General features: G+C 39.6%; 6 protein-coding genes across 6 annotated transcripts; 2 read left to right on the plus strand and 4 right to left on the minus strand.

Moving 5' to 3' along the window:
- Positions 1-4776: 4776 nt before the first annotated feature.
- LOC115626387 (mRNA cap guanine-N7 methyltransferase) lies at positions 4777-6273 on the minus strand. Its single transcript, XM_030521746.1, has 2 exons — positions 5108-6273; positions 4777-5045 (listed from the first exon to the last, which is right to left on the minus strand). The coding sequence occupies exons 1-2, from the start codon at positions 6255-6257 to the stop codon at positions 4963-4965; spliced, it is 1233 nt and encodes a 410-aa protein (XP_030377606.1). The 5' UTR covers positions 6258-6273; the 3' UTR covers positions 4777-4962.
- Positions 6274-6963: 690 nt separating this feature from the next.
- Positions 6964-8245, plus strand: LOC115626410 (probable tRNA(His) guanylyltransferase). Its single transcript, XM_030521776.1, has 2 exons — positions 6964-7340; positions 7396-8245. The coding sequence occupies exons 1-2, from the start codon at positions 7115-7117 to the stop codon at positions 8121-8123; spliced, it is 954 nt and encodes a 317-aa protein (XP_030377636.1). The 5' UTR covers positions 6964-7114; the 3' UTR covers positions 8124-8245.
- Positions 8246-10919: 2674 nt separating this feature from the next.
- On the minus strand, positions 10920-11725 carry LOC115626436 (protein Dr1). Its single transcript, XM_030521811.1, has one exon. The coding sequence runs from the start codon at positions 11697-11699 to the stop codon at positions 11100-11102; it is 600 nt and encodes a 199-aa protein (XP_030377671.1). The 5' UTR covers positions 11700-11725; the 3' UTR covers positions 10920-11099.
- Positions 11726-11866: 141 nt separating this feature from the next.
- On the plus strand, positions 11867-12744 carry LOC115626383 (ankyrin repeat domain-containing protein 49). Its single transcript, XM_030521742.1, has 2 exons — positions 11867-12038; positions 12093-12744. The coding sequence occupies exons 1-2, from the start codon at positions 11903-11905 to the stop codon at positions 12602-12604; spliced, it is 648 nt and encodes a 215-aa protein (XP_030377602.1). The 5' UTR covers positions 11867-11902; the 3' UTR covers positions 12605-12744.
- Positions 12618-13554, minus strand: LOC115626384 (dynactin subunit 5). The gene is made up of 3 exons (XM_030521743.1): positions 13425-13554; positions 13054-13353; positions 12618-12999 (listed from the first exon to the last, which is right to left on the minus strand). Exons 1-3 carry the CDS (start codon positions 13470-13472, stop codon positions 12778-12780), a joined length of 570 nt encoding a protein of 189 aa, XP_030377603.1. The 5' UTR covers positions 13473-13554; the 3' UTR covers positions 12618-12777.
- A 293-nt stretch (positions 13555-13847) lies between these two features.
- Positions 13848-15267, minus strand: LOC115626468. The gene is made up of 3 exons (XM_030521851.1): positions 14884-15267; positions 14108-14817; positions 13848-14038 (listed from the first exon to the last, which is right to left on the minus strand). Exons 1-3 carry the CDS (start codon positions 15026-15028, stop codon positions 13952-13954), a joined length of 942 nt encoding a protein of 313 aa, XP_030377711.1. The 5' UTR covers positions 15029-15267; the 3' UTR covers positions 13848-13951.
- Between the last annotated feature and the right edge of the window lie 521 nt (positions 15268-15788).

Here is a 15788-nt window from a genome sequence, read left to right on the forward strand (position 1 = left end):
TAACCAATAATGAAAGATAAATTGAATAAAATAAATGATAAAATATATAAAATGTATCATTCTTAATAGTGAACTTGGTATGACTTTATAGCTTAGATTTTCAGCATTAAATAAAGACAAATAATTGTGCTTTCCATTGTCAATAAACGGCCTTCATTTTTAATAATCCTGTAGCTAGCAGCACCTGTTCGCTTACCTTTCCCTTCAACTATAAACTGAAGCATTGTGGTCTTTTCTTTTCTTGCTTTAGTGTTTTAAGCATTTGAATGAAGCTTGCGAACTGATTGGCTGTTCTGTAAAGACAAATTTATCATAATTTCAAAATATTATCTAAGCAAAAAACACACAGACTTTTTCTGAAAGATTCAAATTCCAGTTAATCGTCTTCATTTGGGAAAACCAGCATAATAATTATCGCATAAATTTTACTCAACATGTTTTTGCATTTGTATTAATTGTGCTTTTTTCATATTGCTGTCTGGTAAATGAAATGTTATCATAAGTCTTTCCTAAAGTTAAATAAATACAAATTGAAATGCATTAAGTTCTGTTCCAGCGGATTTATTCATTGCAGTGTGCCTTGAAATCAAATTTCTTTTCCTAGCCAGAAGAGAAAGTTCAGTTAAGTTTGTGTTTCCATTGCTTGGCCGTCAGAATGGGATTAAATTGATGATTTCATCCATCAGAATATGATAATATAATGCTCTTCACTGTAGCTCAGACTACACGTTGTTGTATTAAATGAACCCATGCTGGGGACTTTATTTATATTTCCTTTGCTACCTTTGTTAAGTTAATCCACGCTTTAGTCCAAGTGTCTTAGTTGCTGAGACGGCGCTTAGCTTTCATTATTATGCCCTGCCATATTGTAGTCCTTGGTGCATACTCGTACACATACTCGTATAGTACATACAAACAAACATAAATACATAAATACATACATACATACGTAAATTGTTCCAACCCCTGTGGCAAAATTGCTTGTAAAAAGTTTAGCATAACGAAAGACATAACAAAGGAATACGTCAGCGTAGCAGCTCCGTATGCGTGCCATGCGTTTTTTTTCACATTGTACTGTGCGGTTGAATAAACACAAGCCACACACACACACACAAACACAAACACACACATATATACATATGTATGTATATACACATACATGCCATTAGCTCTATGCATTTTATGTGTGCTTGCTGCTCGCTGCATGCTGCGCCGGAGCGCTCAGATCTTTACAGAATAAACATTGCGGCATTTTGTTTGTACACACTGCGTATACGTAATGTAAGGCCACTCATTTCCTAACCACCTGGTCGGACAGACTGCCTGACAGACTGTCTGACACACTGACTGACTCAGTCGTTGCTCGACGCTTGACGCTCGGCTCGGCTCAGCTCAGCTCGTCTCAGTCCTGCCTGGCCCTGCCCTGCTCTGCCCTTCCCGTTGGCTGCTCGATTCAGTCACGTATGCACATAACTCAGCAGTTTGCCATTGTGCCGTTGCAGCCTTTAAATGCGAACTAATTTACATAGTCCGCACAATGCGCAGGCGGCCACGTGAGGTAACAAAAAGATTCATTAGGGCCAATCAGTGCACAGCGAGCCCAGCGAGGCGTTGATGCCGCAGCCGCTCTCTTTCGCTCTCTCCTTCTCTCTCTGCCCCGCTCTAAGCCACACGCTACAGTAAAAACTTGGCTAGCGATCCAAACTTTAAATAGTTATACCTAATTCATCTACTTTCTATTTGAAGAACTGCACTAATCTCTAAACAGTTATCTTAAAAATCGGAAAGAAATTAAAAAAAAAAAACAGTTTTTTTTTTAAATATTTTGTTACACTTATGAGCTATGCTTAGAGTTGAAATTATTAACAGGCTCGAAAAGAAATATGTGTACTTCTGTTTAAACATATAATATAATATTGCTAAGCTGTATTTGGTGCCTACAAAATGTTATACTTTTCTTTATCCTGTAACCAAAGGCTAAACTGCTGGACTAATTGAGTGCGAACTATATTCTTGATTTTATCAATCAATAATGAAAAAGTCGAATCGATATGTTTGTATGCAAGGAAGGATTGAGATAAAGAAACAGTCAAAACAATTAACTTCAAGAGGAAAATGGAATACAAGGAAGGCAAAGACAATTCCATTTATTTATACCATATTTCAACTATTCGTGTATGTTATTTATTTGCCAATACAAGTTGTTTGCGTATAATTTGTATTTTCCATTTATTTTTGATAAGCTTAAGGCCTTAGTAGCTATAGCTTGCTCTAAAAGCTGCTCTAATAATAATATTTATTTTTGATATATGTATTACATTTACAAAAGTTTCAATTTAGACCGAAGACAAATAAAAAGGTGCCTCTTCATTAGCTCTTAAAAAAGAAGTAAAACCAAATGGTTGTTGGAATATAAAACAAAGTACATACAATTTAATTTAATTAAATTTTATAATACACCTTAGCATGTACATACTTGTATAAGTACAGCCGTGAGGCGTTAAATTAGTGCCAGTGAGGTGCTTGAATAGTTTTTTATACATTTCTGTGGCATTTCTAATTTATAGTATATGATTTAATGCATTGATTTTGATGAAACTTTAGAATATAATGATAAACTATATATATTTTTACAATACTCAAACGGAGGGACATACGAATAGATGAAAGAACGGATAGACAAATGGATATACTACAAGTATATATGAATGTCAGCATCCATTCTTCATTTCATACTCATTATAACACACGTACATATACTTAGATTTAAGACTGTGCGAGTAATAAACATTATCAGCAAATTTTCATTTACATTTTTCTAGGTACTTATCTTTTTCCAAAAAAAAAACTCTTGTTAATAATAAAATGTTAGACGACTGATGTTCATTAAGAATTTAAAGAATGAGTTAATTTTATATTCAGCGGAAAATGTACTGGAAAAAAGGGGAAAGAACATAAAACTATAAAACTATATTTATAAAGATTTTAAAGTATTCATTTATGTTTCTTTGGTTCAAGTAACAAATACTAATTGCCAATTCTAGTCGAAAAGCTCTCTACTTAGTATTCTACACTCCACAGCAAAAATTCTACTCTCTTTCATAGGAAATGTAACTTATTTTCGCAGGCAATTAAATGTTAAAGGGTAATTAGAAAGTGGAAAAGCACACATCTATTTTGTAAGCTCTCGATCTAAGGACGCTCCTTAGGTCCAGTGCAAGGAGCGTCCCTTGTACATGGCGTGTAAACAGAGCGCTGGTGTTTATTTTATAAATAGTACGCACGCTCTGCTTTAAACAAAGCACATCCTAGCATACAAACAGGCGCACAGCCTTCTACACACACACACATACACCAACTTAATGTAAGTGTGTGTGTGTGTGTGTGCAAGTGTTTGTATGTATGTGAGCTCAATGCTACATCCGATGGTATTGCAAAACAAATTTAAACTTTACGCCCAACTTTTTTATGGTCGCAAGTTTAGAGAACGAAATTGTCTGACAAGAACTTAAATTGGTTTAATAAAATGAAAAACAATAACAACAACGGCAACAGCAACAGCAACAACAGTAACAGCAAGAGAGAGTCAGACAGTTGAGGGAGTCGGCATCGGCATCGGCGTCGCCTTCAATTTTTGATTACACAATACAGTTTAGTTGAAGCAATCGACCTAATCAATGGGCACAATTTTCATACAATTTCGATTTTATGCCTTTGGCCATAAACGCAGCAGCCCTTTTGGTTTCATTTTTCCTTCTTGTTTACCTTTGTTTAAGGTGTTGTAAAAAATGTTCGCCATTGATGCATTTGGGTGCCAGGCACGGCAACCCGGCAACGTAAACGTCAAGACTAACCTTTGCCCGATGTCCTTCAAAAGCGCGTTGTGAAAGCAACAGCTGTGCGCCTTGGCTTCAGAAAAGTAAAACGAAAAACGAACAACAACAACAAAAAGTTGCTTCCAATAAGCTTTTCCGACAACTCTTCCTCGTCGCCAACATTTCCAGTTTCGAAACTCAATCATCACGAAATTGGGTGAAAGCTCCCTTATCAAAGCTACCCGAGAGCACAATTTATCGCCTGAAAAGCTACAGAGGGTTGGGCGGTCTTTTGAAAACCTCGGCGTAAAAAGTACTTTACTATATATACTTGATCAAAAAGATGGTAATACGGCATAACGTCGATATGTCAGACAATAAGTCTTCAGCCCACCAAAACATTATTATTCTAACTTTTGTTTGTGGTTTGAATTATTTAATTTCTAAAGTTAATGAAAGAAATTCGTAAGCTTCATTTTTCGAAGCTTATAACGAAGCTATATTTACATATTTCTGAGGTTTACAGAGTTTCCGAATTATCGCTTCATTTATTTAAATTTTTTATATACTTCATTTATTCTTTAAATTGAAGGCCTTTTAAACAATCGGATGCCTTAGACATGCCAAGCATTTCAAGCTCGAATTAAAATAAAAAATTGTTAAGCCCTTTATAACCGTTTTAAATACAATTCTCTTAAAAAGTCGCAATCGTGACAGTTTATTATTAACATTTTCTTTCTAAATAAACGTTTTAAATATTGTATGTATGCAAATGCTTTTGCTTTTCTATCGTAAGCTTTTGACTTACTTCGTTATTTTAGTTTTGAAATAGATAACGAATATATAATTCAGTATCGATGAAAAGCTTTATCAATGAGAAAATAACAAATTTATTTACTCATTTTTTTTTTTGTTTTTTTTTTTGAATTGGTTTATTATAAGAAACGTTTTCATAAGGAAATTGTAAGTATATGTTCTTCAAATTAAATATTGTCTTATTTTTATTTTACTTTGTTCTTTTCGGATTCATAACAAGATACAAAATACATGTTATACCATGATCTTTCACTTTCGGCTTACATTTATTTCTGATCATGCTTTTGTTTGATGCATATTTATATAAAAAAACATATTTAACTAAGATTTTTCAGTCATCGAATTGAAACACTGGCTTACCATTGGTGTCCCAACTGTTTTTGCATTTCTTGAAGGCACAAACTAAATAGAGAGCTAAAAAAAAATAAACGGGAAGTGAAGTCTAACTTTAAGATACATTAGCATATTCTACTCACTTGTTGCTTCCCACTCGTCCTTTGAGAGTGTGCCCAGCGGACGACTGCGATGCGTGCCAAAGGCTTTGCGCACATGCTCATATTGCTGATCGTCGCCACATCGCTGCACGTGCACCGTTTCTAGACCGGACATGCGCTGCAGCAGCTGACGGCCCTGGGCCAATGTTTCCGCATAGTAGTCGGCAAAGGTTGTGCGCCTCACCAGCTGCAAGCCGTATTTGCGGCACAGCTTTACCAGCGTAGGAAAGTGCACCAGGAATTCGGGACAATCAACAACGCCCTCTAAACGAAACTGATATTTGGCACCGAAGAGCGGCAAATTATTTATCTCCTCCTCGAATTCAATGCTGTACATGTCATTGCCAAATTTTCGTGCATCCGGACCAGCGGCACGCAGACGCCGCACTATCTCGTAGGCATCCGGTATGGTGGCTATGAAAAAGCCACCAGGCTGCAGGCACTCGGCAGCATTGCGCACCATGCATTCGGCCTGAGCCTGAGACTCAAAACAATAGTGAAAGGCAAACTGGCACGAGACTAAATTCAGTTGCAGCGACGCGTCCATGTAGCGTTCCCGCAAACGCACTAGCGTTGAATCGCACGCAAAGAATTCGGCGGTGAATTTATGCCCGAATTTCGATTTCTCGGCGCGCATCAAAATGTCCTGATAGCGACGCTGGCACTGATCCACAGATACCTCGGCAATGTCGGTGCAAATTAGATGCGTTATGGCCGCCTTCTCCCATTTGAGCAAATCCCCACCTTTGCCGCAACACATGTCCAGGACACGCAGTGACTCACCCAGACGCTTCTGATGCTTTATTAGCGACATATACTCGTTAATTAACTGACTTTTGATCCAGTTGTTAAAGTTGCGCATGTAGAAAATTTTCGACTTGTGACGCTCCTTGCGCCCGGCCTCCTTCAGCTCATTGTAATGGTTGGCCACGACATAAGTATTGGCAGCACCTATAGAGTCTGCTTCGGCATCCTCAGTGTCAATGGCGTCCGAGAAATTGTTGACTTCCGACGATTTGCGACTGTCTGTGGCTACTACAGGATCGCCCTCTTCATCCTCTGACAGTACGACCGCTTGGTGCTCAGTTATGAAATCAATTTCGCCTTGATTTTGTTCGTAATTTACACTCATTTTAACAAACGTATGTGTTCGATTGAATGTAAATAAAAAAGTGTACCGGGCTTTTACAGCACTTATAATGGAACAGCTGCTTGCAATTAGTGTGCCCAGAGGCAAGCGCACTAGTATTTCAAAAAATAAAATGAAACCATGAAACGCTCTGTTGTCCCGCCTTCGCCTATTCTATTCTTTGCCGTCTTATTTTGTATATTTTATTCTATTAGTAATCGTCGTCGTCATCATCAATCCTTACTGGGATTACCAACGCCGGGGATTCCGATGCCACTTCCTCCTCCAGTACGGTCGGCGGCATATCGTCATTTATGTCCTCACGACCAATTTGAATACGTTGAAACCACTCGTGTACTCTGCTACGGGATGGACAATTATCGCCATAAACTTGTTTCATCAATTGAAACGTTTCGGTAAAAGTTTTACCAATTTTCGGCTCTTTGTTGGAAGTTCATTTTCGCGCCGATAACACAAACGTACTGACACTTAAAACGCAATAACTTCACTTCCAATCGATAAAATGTCATGAAACAAACAAACGTACATATGTGTTCGATTGAATGTAAATAAAATAGTGAACCGGGCTTTTTAAACACTTATAATGGAACAGCTGCTTGCAATTAGTGTGCCCAGAGGCAAGAGCACTAGTATTTCAAAAAATAAAATGAAACCATGAAACGCTGTTGATTTTAATGGTTGCTAAGAACGTGAAACCATTTAAAAATAAATCCATTATTCACTGTCCATATCTTAATAAATCGATCGATTTTAATGCATTTTTACATGCATATGTACAAATCTAGTATTTTTCCGGTTACATGCGGTCTTCCACAATAACACGCTCTCAACTGGCTTGAATGTATTTTCGTGCTATCTACACATTGCTGCAAAGCCGAACAACTGCTTCAGCGACCGCAATCCTTTCTAGACGCAGTATGGCCTGCAGCCGCTACGAATATGTAAAGTCCTACGAACAGGATGACAGTATATTGCCCAATGTTTGGATTGTCATACGAATCGATGGTAAAAAGTTTCACAAATTCTCCAAAGTGCACGACTTTGAGAAACCCAATGATGAGAATGGTAAGCAGTAGCGTCTCCCAGTCTTCATTTTATTCTAATTGTTTTATTTTTTTAGCGCTAAACGTAATGAATGCCGCTGCCGTTACGGTAATGCAGGAGTTCCGAGACATTGTGCTGGCCTATGGGCAGAGTGACGAGTACTCCTTTGTGTTTCGCAAAGAGACGACGGCATTCAAACGTCGTTCGGCCAAACTACTGACCTATGTGACCAGCTTGTTCTCCTCGTCCTATGTACTGCGCTGGCCGCACTGGATGTCCCAACCCATGGCCTATGCACCCTGTTTCGATGGACGTGTCGTACTCTATCCCTCCGATGAGAATCTTCGCGACTATCTGAGCTGGCGTCAGGCTGATGTGCATGTGAATAATTTATACAATACGGCGTTTTGGAAACTGGTACTGCAAACGGGTCTGAGCAATCAGCAGGCGGAGGAACGCTTGCGTGGCACATTTTCGGCGGATAAGAACGAGCTGCTCTTCCAAGAGTTCGGCATTAATTACAACAACATGCCTGCAATGTATCGCAAGGGAACCATTTTATTACGCAAACGAGTTGTGACCGGAGAGCTGCCCGACGAGAAGTGCCGACAGGCGATTGTGCCACTGCACGAGGATTTGATATCGGCCCAATTTTGGAAAACGCACAGCGAAATATTGGCCAATAAATATGTGCCGGGCACTCATAATGCAACTGAACCGATGTCGCGCCTTTTGTCAGAACAACTAAAAAGTTTAGAAGCGCCCCTAGAGCAGCAATTAAAAAACAATGCTAAAATAAGTTGAACTGAACTTAAGGCAATAGTTTTGTATAGCAATTAAGAGCCGACCTAGTGGGTTTGTGATATTTATAAAGAAACCAACTGTTTGACAAAATAAAAAATGGCTAAATACATGAAGAAATAAAACAATTGGGTAACATATTTATTTACACACATTGACCAATTAATTTATGGCCGATTCTATTTTCTGCCTAGTATATACATATGTACGTACATACATACATATGTAGTTTATATTTGTTATATATTCTATTAGTAATCGTCGCCGTCGTCGTCGTCGCCATAATCTTCCTTACTTGCCAACGCCGGGAATTCCGATGCCACCTCCTCCTCCAGTACGGTCGGCGACATATTGTCTTTGCATTATCACGGGGCTCTGTTGTCCCGCCGTCGCCTGCATGCTCCTCCATTTATGTTCCCCATCGCGTGCCTGGTCCTCGCGCCCCTTTCCTGCTGTTGTCCCAACAACTCCTCCTCGGATATTCCCAGATTTTCCAGGCTTGTGCTCTGACGACCCCTTTTTCCCGGCCAAAATAAGTTGAATCTACAGCAATAGTTTAGTATAGCATTTTAGGGCCGACTTAATTAGTCGGCAATTTTTAAAACAAAACCAGATTGTTGACAAAATAAAATATTGCTAAAGAAATGAACAACTAAAACAATTGGGTTGGTGGGTCCAATAAAATATGTATTTATTTATCCGGCACATTGACCAATTCATTTATGGCCGATTCTATTCTTTGCCGTCTTATTTTGTTTATTTTATTATATTCTATCTAATCATTGTCGTCATCATCATCCTCACTGGGATTACCAACGCCGGGAATTCCGATGCCACCTCCTCCTCTAGTACGGTCGGCGGCATATTGTCTTTGCATTATCGCGGGGCTCCGTTGTCCCGCCGTCGCCTGCATGCTCCTCCAATGCTGTTGCTCATCGCGAGCCTGTTCCTTGCACGCCTTGTCAAAGAGTTCCTGCTGTTGTCGCAGCAACTCCTCCTCGGATATTCCCAGATTTTCCAGGCTTGTGCTCTGACGACCCCGTTTTCCCGCCAAAATAAGTTGAATCTATAGCAATAGTTTAGTATAGCATTTTAGGGCCGACCTAATTAGTCGGTAATTTTTAAAACACCACCAGATTGTTGACAAAATAAAATATTGCTAAATAAATGAACAACTAAAACAATTGGGTTGGTGGGTCCAATAAAATATGTATTTATTTATAGGGCACATTGACCAATTCATTTATGGCCGATTCTATTCTTTGCCGTCTTATTTTGTATATTTTATTCTATTAGTAATCATCGTCGTCATCATCATCCTCACTGGGATTACCAACGCCGGGAATTCCGATGCCACTTCCTCCTCCAGTACGGTCGGCGGCATATTGTCTTTGCATTATCGCGGGGCTCTGTTGTCCCGCCGTCGCCTGCATGCTCCTCCATTTATGTTCCCCATCACGTGCCTGGTCCTCTCGGCCCCTTTCAAAGAGTTTCTGCGGTTGTCGCAGCAAGTCCTCCTCGGATATTCCCAGATTTTCCAGGCCTGTGCTCTGACGACCCCGTTTTCCCGCCAAAATAAGTTGAATCTATAGCAATAGTTTAGTATAGCATTTTAGGGCCGACTTAATTGGTCAGTAATTTTTAAAACACCACCAGATTGTTGACAAAATAAAATATTGCTAAATAAATGAACAACTAAAACAATTGGGTTGGTGAGTCCAATAAAATATGTATTTATTTATAGGGCACATTGACCAATTCATTTATGGCCGATTCTATGCTTTGCCGTCTTATTTTGTATATTTTATTCTATTAGTAATCATCGTCGTCATCATCATCCTCACTGGGATTACCAACGCCGGGAATTCCGATGCCACTTCCTCCTCCAGTACGGTCGGCGGCATATTGTCTTTGCATTATCACGGGGCTCTGTTGTCCCGCCGTCGCCTGCATGCTCCTCCATTTATGTTCCCCATCGCGTGCCTGGTCCTCGCGCCCCTTTCCTGCTGTTGTCCCAAAAACTCCTCCTCGGATATTCCCAGATTTTCCAGGCCTGTGCTCTGACGACCCCGTTTTCCCGCCAAAATAAGTTGAATCTATAGCAATAGTTTAGTATAGCATTTTAGGGCCGACTTAATTGGTCAGTAATTTTTAAAACACCACCAGATTGTTGACAAAATAAAATATTGCTAAATAAATGAACAACTAAAACAATTGGGTTGGTGAGTCCAATAAAATATGTATTTATTTATAGGGCACATTGACCAATTCATTTATGGCCGATTCTATGCTTTGCCGTCTTATTTTGTTTATTTTATTCTATTAGTAATCATCGTCGTCATCCTCACTGGGATTACAAACGCCGGGAATTCCGATGCCACCTCCTCCTCCAGTACGGTCGGAGGCATATTGTCCTTGCATTATCGCGGGGCTCCGTTGACCCGCCGTCGCCTGCATGCTCCTCCATTTATGTTTTCTCATCGCGTGCCTTGTCAAAGAGTTCCTGCTGTTGTCCAAACAACTCGTCCTCGGATATTCCCAGGCTTATGCTCTGACGACCGCGATTTCCCGCCACATATTTGCAATCATGCGGCACAGCTTCCGGGTCGAACCTGCCTTTTAACAGAACAATATGAATATGTATAAATAAATCAGAACTGTGATCACCTCTAGAGCAGCAATTAAAAAACAATACTAAAATAAGTTGAACCTAACTTATAGCAATAGTTTAGTACTAACTGTTTGACAAAATAAATTACTGCTTAATACATATGTACATGAAGAAATAAAGCAATTGGGTTGGTGTGTCCAATAAAATATTTATTTATCGGGCACACAGACCAATTCATTTATGGCCGATTCTTATTTTTATATACTTGACAAATTCCAATTCTAGCTGGTATATATGTATGTACATAGTTTATATTTGCTTGGATTTTAGTCCAGTAGCAATTAAAGTTAGTTTCTAATATTATTCTATTAGTAATCGTCTTCGTCGTCGTCATCATCATCCTCACTGGGCTTGCCAACGCCGGGAATACCGATGCCACCTCCTCCTCCATTACCGTCTGCGGTATGTTGTCTTTGCATTATCGCGGTGCTCTGTTGCACCGCTGTCGCCTGCATGCTCATCCATTGCTGTTGCTCATCGCGTGCCTGTTCCTCACGCGCCTTGTCAAACAGTTCTTGCTGTTGTCGTAGCAACTCCTCCTCGGGTATTCCAAGATTTTCCAGACGTGTGCTCTGACGACGCCGTTTTGCCGCCACCTCTTTGCAATCATGCAGGACAGTTTCTGCCTCCTGTTTGTAGTCGCGAAATCCTAGGCGTTCTAATGCTTCCAGTACGTGCTCTGCATTAATGGTCTTCTTGTTACGCTGGTTACAAACATCATTGGCCTCGGAGCTGATCAGGTGTATGAATTCTGTGCAGCAGTTCAGGATAAGCTCGCGACTTTCGTTGGCCACACGCACTGTTGGCACGAGCTCTTTAATTATTTTATTCATGCTGGCACGGGGCAGTGTCAACTCATCATCCTCGGCGCTGGGTGGCGGGCACAGCTCGTCTTGGGGATTGGCCATGCTTGTGTGTGATTTCTAAAACGTAAACTAAAGCGTGCAAACAATGCAAGCGATTAATATCCAGGTAGCTATCGAATACTCGCATTATTTGTTTAGTGTTGGATAACGAACGACCTATCGATTATGAATGTTCACACATACATATGTTAAAACTGCTGCTAGCTTCGCCGGCATTACTGAAGTTATTTCAACGTTTCTAAATAATGGGCGATTACGATTCGGATGAGGAGAAATCTCAAGTGGAAAAGCTGCGGTACGCCAAAGTGCCGCGTGGCATGTTTGTGAGTGGATGGGATGACGATGCCGACGAACTGATAGAAGAGGATAAGAACCCGCAAGGTGGAAAGTTGCATACTTTTAAATGACAATAAATTGATTTGTTTTTGTTTGCAGCCAGCATTGAGCGAATGATTCTGTGGGCCGTCAATGAGAACCGCATGAGCGAGGTGCGTGAGATATTAAAACTGGATGCGGATACGGTAAATGCGCGCGACAACGACGGCTACACGCCACTGCATCGCGCCTGCTATAACAATTTTGTAGACATTGCCAAAGTGCTGTTGCAACATCACGCCAATCCCAATGCCCGCACTGAACTCGGCTGGACGCCATTGCACTCGGCCTGTAAGTGGAATAATTCTGATTGCGCGCAATTATTGCTGCAGTTCGGCGCCGATGTTAATGCGGAATCGGACGGTCAACAAACACCACTGCACATCACAGCCACTGTTTCAAATTGTCGCAATACGGCTACGGTACTGCTGTTGAATCGCAATATTCAGGCGCAAACATTAAATAACTCGGAGGAAACAGCGGCGGTTATTGCGCGCCGCACTGGCATGAGTTATCCCATATTTGAGATTGGACATGAGGCCTATGATTGTGAGACAGGGTTGATCGACTGATTGGATGTGTATGTAAATAAATATTAGATAAGTTTATTATGCATACTCGTTTCTCCTAAAGAATGTTTTTTTTAAATATTAGTGCATGGAAAAGTATTAGACAAAGTCGAATTAAAGCTCTCTAGAGCCTTAGAAGTTAATGAATTCTATATATTTTACTTCCTATATCAATCTCAGCTGGCCGGCGCAGGCGTGCGTATAAAATGCTCATAAAAGGACTTTGTATAGTTCACCATTTCGTCTTGCATTGCAGCGGGCACAAAGCATGGATTGCCCTGACCGCCTTCAATGGTGCCCTTGGCTGTGTAGCGCATATAGCTGGACACTGTGGTCTCTGGCGGCAACACAGCACCGTCTTCGATTACACAGCAGTCCTTCAGCGTGCAGCGACGACCCTAAGGGCAAAAATACAAATTACAAGAAATATAACAACGAAATGTGGTGCTTACAATTATGGCGTTTTTTCCAATGTACACAAACGATCCAATCACTGCGGCAGACACAACCGCCCCCTCCCCAATATACACATGATCACCAATGTGCATGGGAAAGAAGGCGATTCCTTTGCTAAACTGCTTATATGGTGGACGTATTACAGAGTTCTTGCTGATCACACAATACCGACCGGTGCGAACGTTCGCCAAGTCCCCGCGTATGATGGCGCCGCTCTGCACAATGACCTTGCCATTCAGGACAATATTCTGCGAACCACAAAGAACTGTGTGGCGGCTCACCTTATTTCCAGAGGCCTGCAAAAAAAAAAGTCCGATGAGGTCATCAACAAAATAGATGTACAACTGCGGACTACGAATTCACCTACCGTTTCTACATATTCGTCTTTACTGTAGTAAGTATCCGGAATTTCCATATTTCAATTTCCCAATTCAATATATGTAGTTTTAAGGGCCTATTTGTTCGGATTGTAAAGTTTTTAATTCGTTCTTCAGCTGTTGCATTAGTATTGGCGTTGCCAGATTTTACGATCAAAAACTGCTAATCGATAGCAAACAGCTGTTCCCATCAATCCCGCTCCCTTCACTTTTGAAAGTATGTTTACATTGCAAATCGTAAATATATGCATTAGCAACTAAAATTGGAAATCTTTTTATATTGTGTTCTATCCATGAATGCTTTAAAAGCGGACACAGTATGGGCGATGCTTCTTTTAAAATATAATACTGGGATATGTGTTTCCTTGTAAATTTTAAGAGAAGCCCTATTTTAAATAGAAAACCATCTCGAGTAAAATGTAGAATATACACATGAATATCACAACTTTAATCGACTGTAGGCCACTTGTGATTGTTAATTATGTGTAATATATTCATAGGAATCAGGTTTAAGTCTTCACACTATCATTAATACATCAGTGTCACTATAATCTTCGTAATTTATGATGTAAAGGTCCAAATATGCGTGGTCAATTTTTTGCATCTGTAATATAGATGGACAAATGAAACTTAGATAAACCAATAATACAAATAATAAAATGTTCCCACTTACTTCTGTCGCCGTAAGCGCCGTACAATGTTCCAGTTCCAACAGCAGTGGCTTTTGTGTCGTGGGATCTCTAACTTTCTTTAATACTTCCAATACTTTAAATACGAATTCGTTTCCTTTAAATGATTCACCCCCTACGTGCAGAATTTGAAGTTTTCGGCAAACCTGTACTATTTTCAATATTGATGAAGAGAAACCCCCATCGTACCACACGTCAATAAAAAGTTCTTCTAAATCGTGTAACTGCGTCAACAGCTCTAAACATTTGGTATCATTGAAATAACCATCTAAATATTTTAAAGCCTTCATACTAACAATTTTCTTACTTAACTTAAGGTCAGTTATTCCATATATCTTTCTAAACAACTCAATTTCTTCTAATTTTTCAGTACTAAAACCGTTCAAAAATCTTCTAGCCAGGTCGCTTTGAGCGCAATAAATAGTCAGTCTTTTCAAGTTCAGCAGCTTAGCAAACGGGGAATAATCCCTATTGCTTTCGAGAAGTATTTCCAGTTCTTCGACGTTGTTGCAGAGCGCAGCAATGCCTTCCAGACTACCTTCGGCGCCCGAGCCACACAATTTTAATACACGGAGTTTCGTGTTTGATTTGCAACATTCCATCAAATGGCCAGCATTTATATTGTTTATATGCAGCGTGAGCTCTTCAAGATGCCTGAAGGAGCGCAATGCTTCTAGACAAGCAGCGCCTGAAGCTAAAAAGCCAGAGAATAAATTTTAAAAAAATATATAAATAAAAATTCGATGTATTAGTTCCATACTTAGCTCAAGGATTCTCAAGATCGGCAATTGACTACTGGCTTTGAAAAGAGATTGTTTACAAAAGCAACAATCGTGTAGAGCAGAAATTAGTTTTATTATCAACCGTTCAAGTTTTATCATCCGTTGTATGCTCCTGGAGAGCATTTCGCAGTCTTCCTTCCCATGGCTACCTTTAACGTGCAGTTCTATTATAGTTCTGCTTTCCAAAAGAAGTTGTCTCTTTGGAGGATTGTCTTCGAAGTCAAATTCAATTTTTTGACTGGGTGTAGGGCGTTCGTGAACCAATTGACGCAGTCGCGTACAAACTTGTGAAACGTTGAAGCGATCGTCCAAACTCAAGTATTTACATACGGCGTGTAAACAATCGTCATTAAGTTGCAGAAAATGAAATTTGCTCATTGTGGGAGCAAGACTTATTGTTGTTATGGTAGTGATGCGAGTTGAGACCAGCGTGTTGGTACCACATCAAATATCGATAATAATTGATTTAGATAGGAAAAATCGACACATCGGATGCAACTTGCATCACTAAAGTCTTCCGCGAATGCTTAAATCGGGCAAAATAGAGCATTATGGGCTTTTTTTTTCTAGAAAAGGGGGAGATAAAAAGAAATAGGAATAATGATAAAGGATTTGAAAAACCTATATTGGCATTATTACTTAATAATAATAATAATTTAGTATTAATTTTGTAATAAATTAAATATATGATTATATTAAAAAATTACAAAAATCTGTATAAAGATTTTGACAATAATCTAGCAATTCTAAATAAAGTATAATAATTCGATTTATAAAGCATTATTTTATTATATCCATATAGTTGGTGTTAAAAGACAATTCTGTTTACGTAAAGCTCCATTTTTAAGTATAGGTTCAATCAGCTGTCAATATTATTGGTGAT

This window comes from Scaptodrosophila lebanonensis, unplaced genomic scaffold, assembly GCF_003285725.1.
Source record: "Scaptodrosophila lebanonensis strain 11010-0011.00,11010-0021.00 unplaced genomic scaffold, SlebRS2 tig00000085-arrow-pilon, whole genome shotgun sequence".
Taxonomy (NCBI): domain Eukaryota; kingdom Metazoa; phylum Arthropoda; class Insecta; order Diptera; family Drosophilidae; genus Scaptodrosophila; species Scaptodrosophila lebanonensis.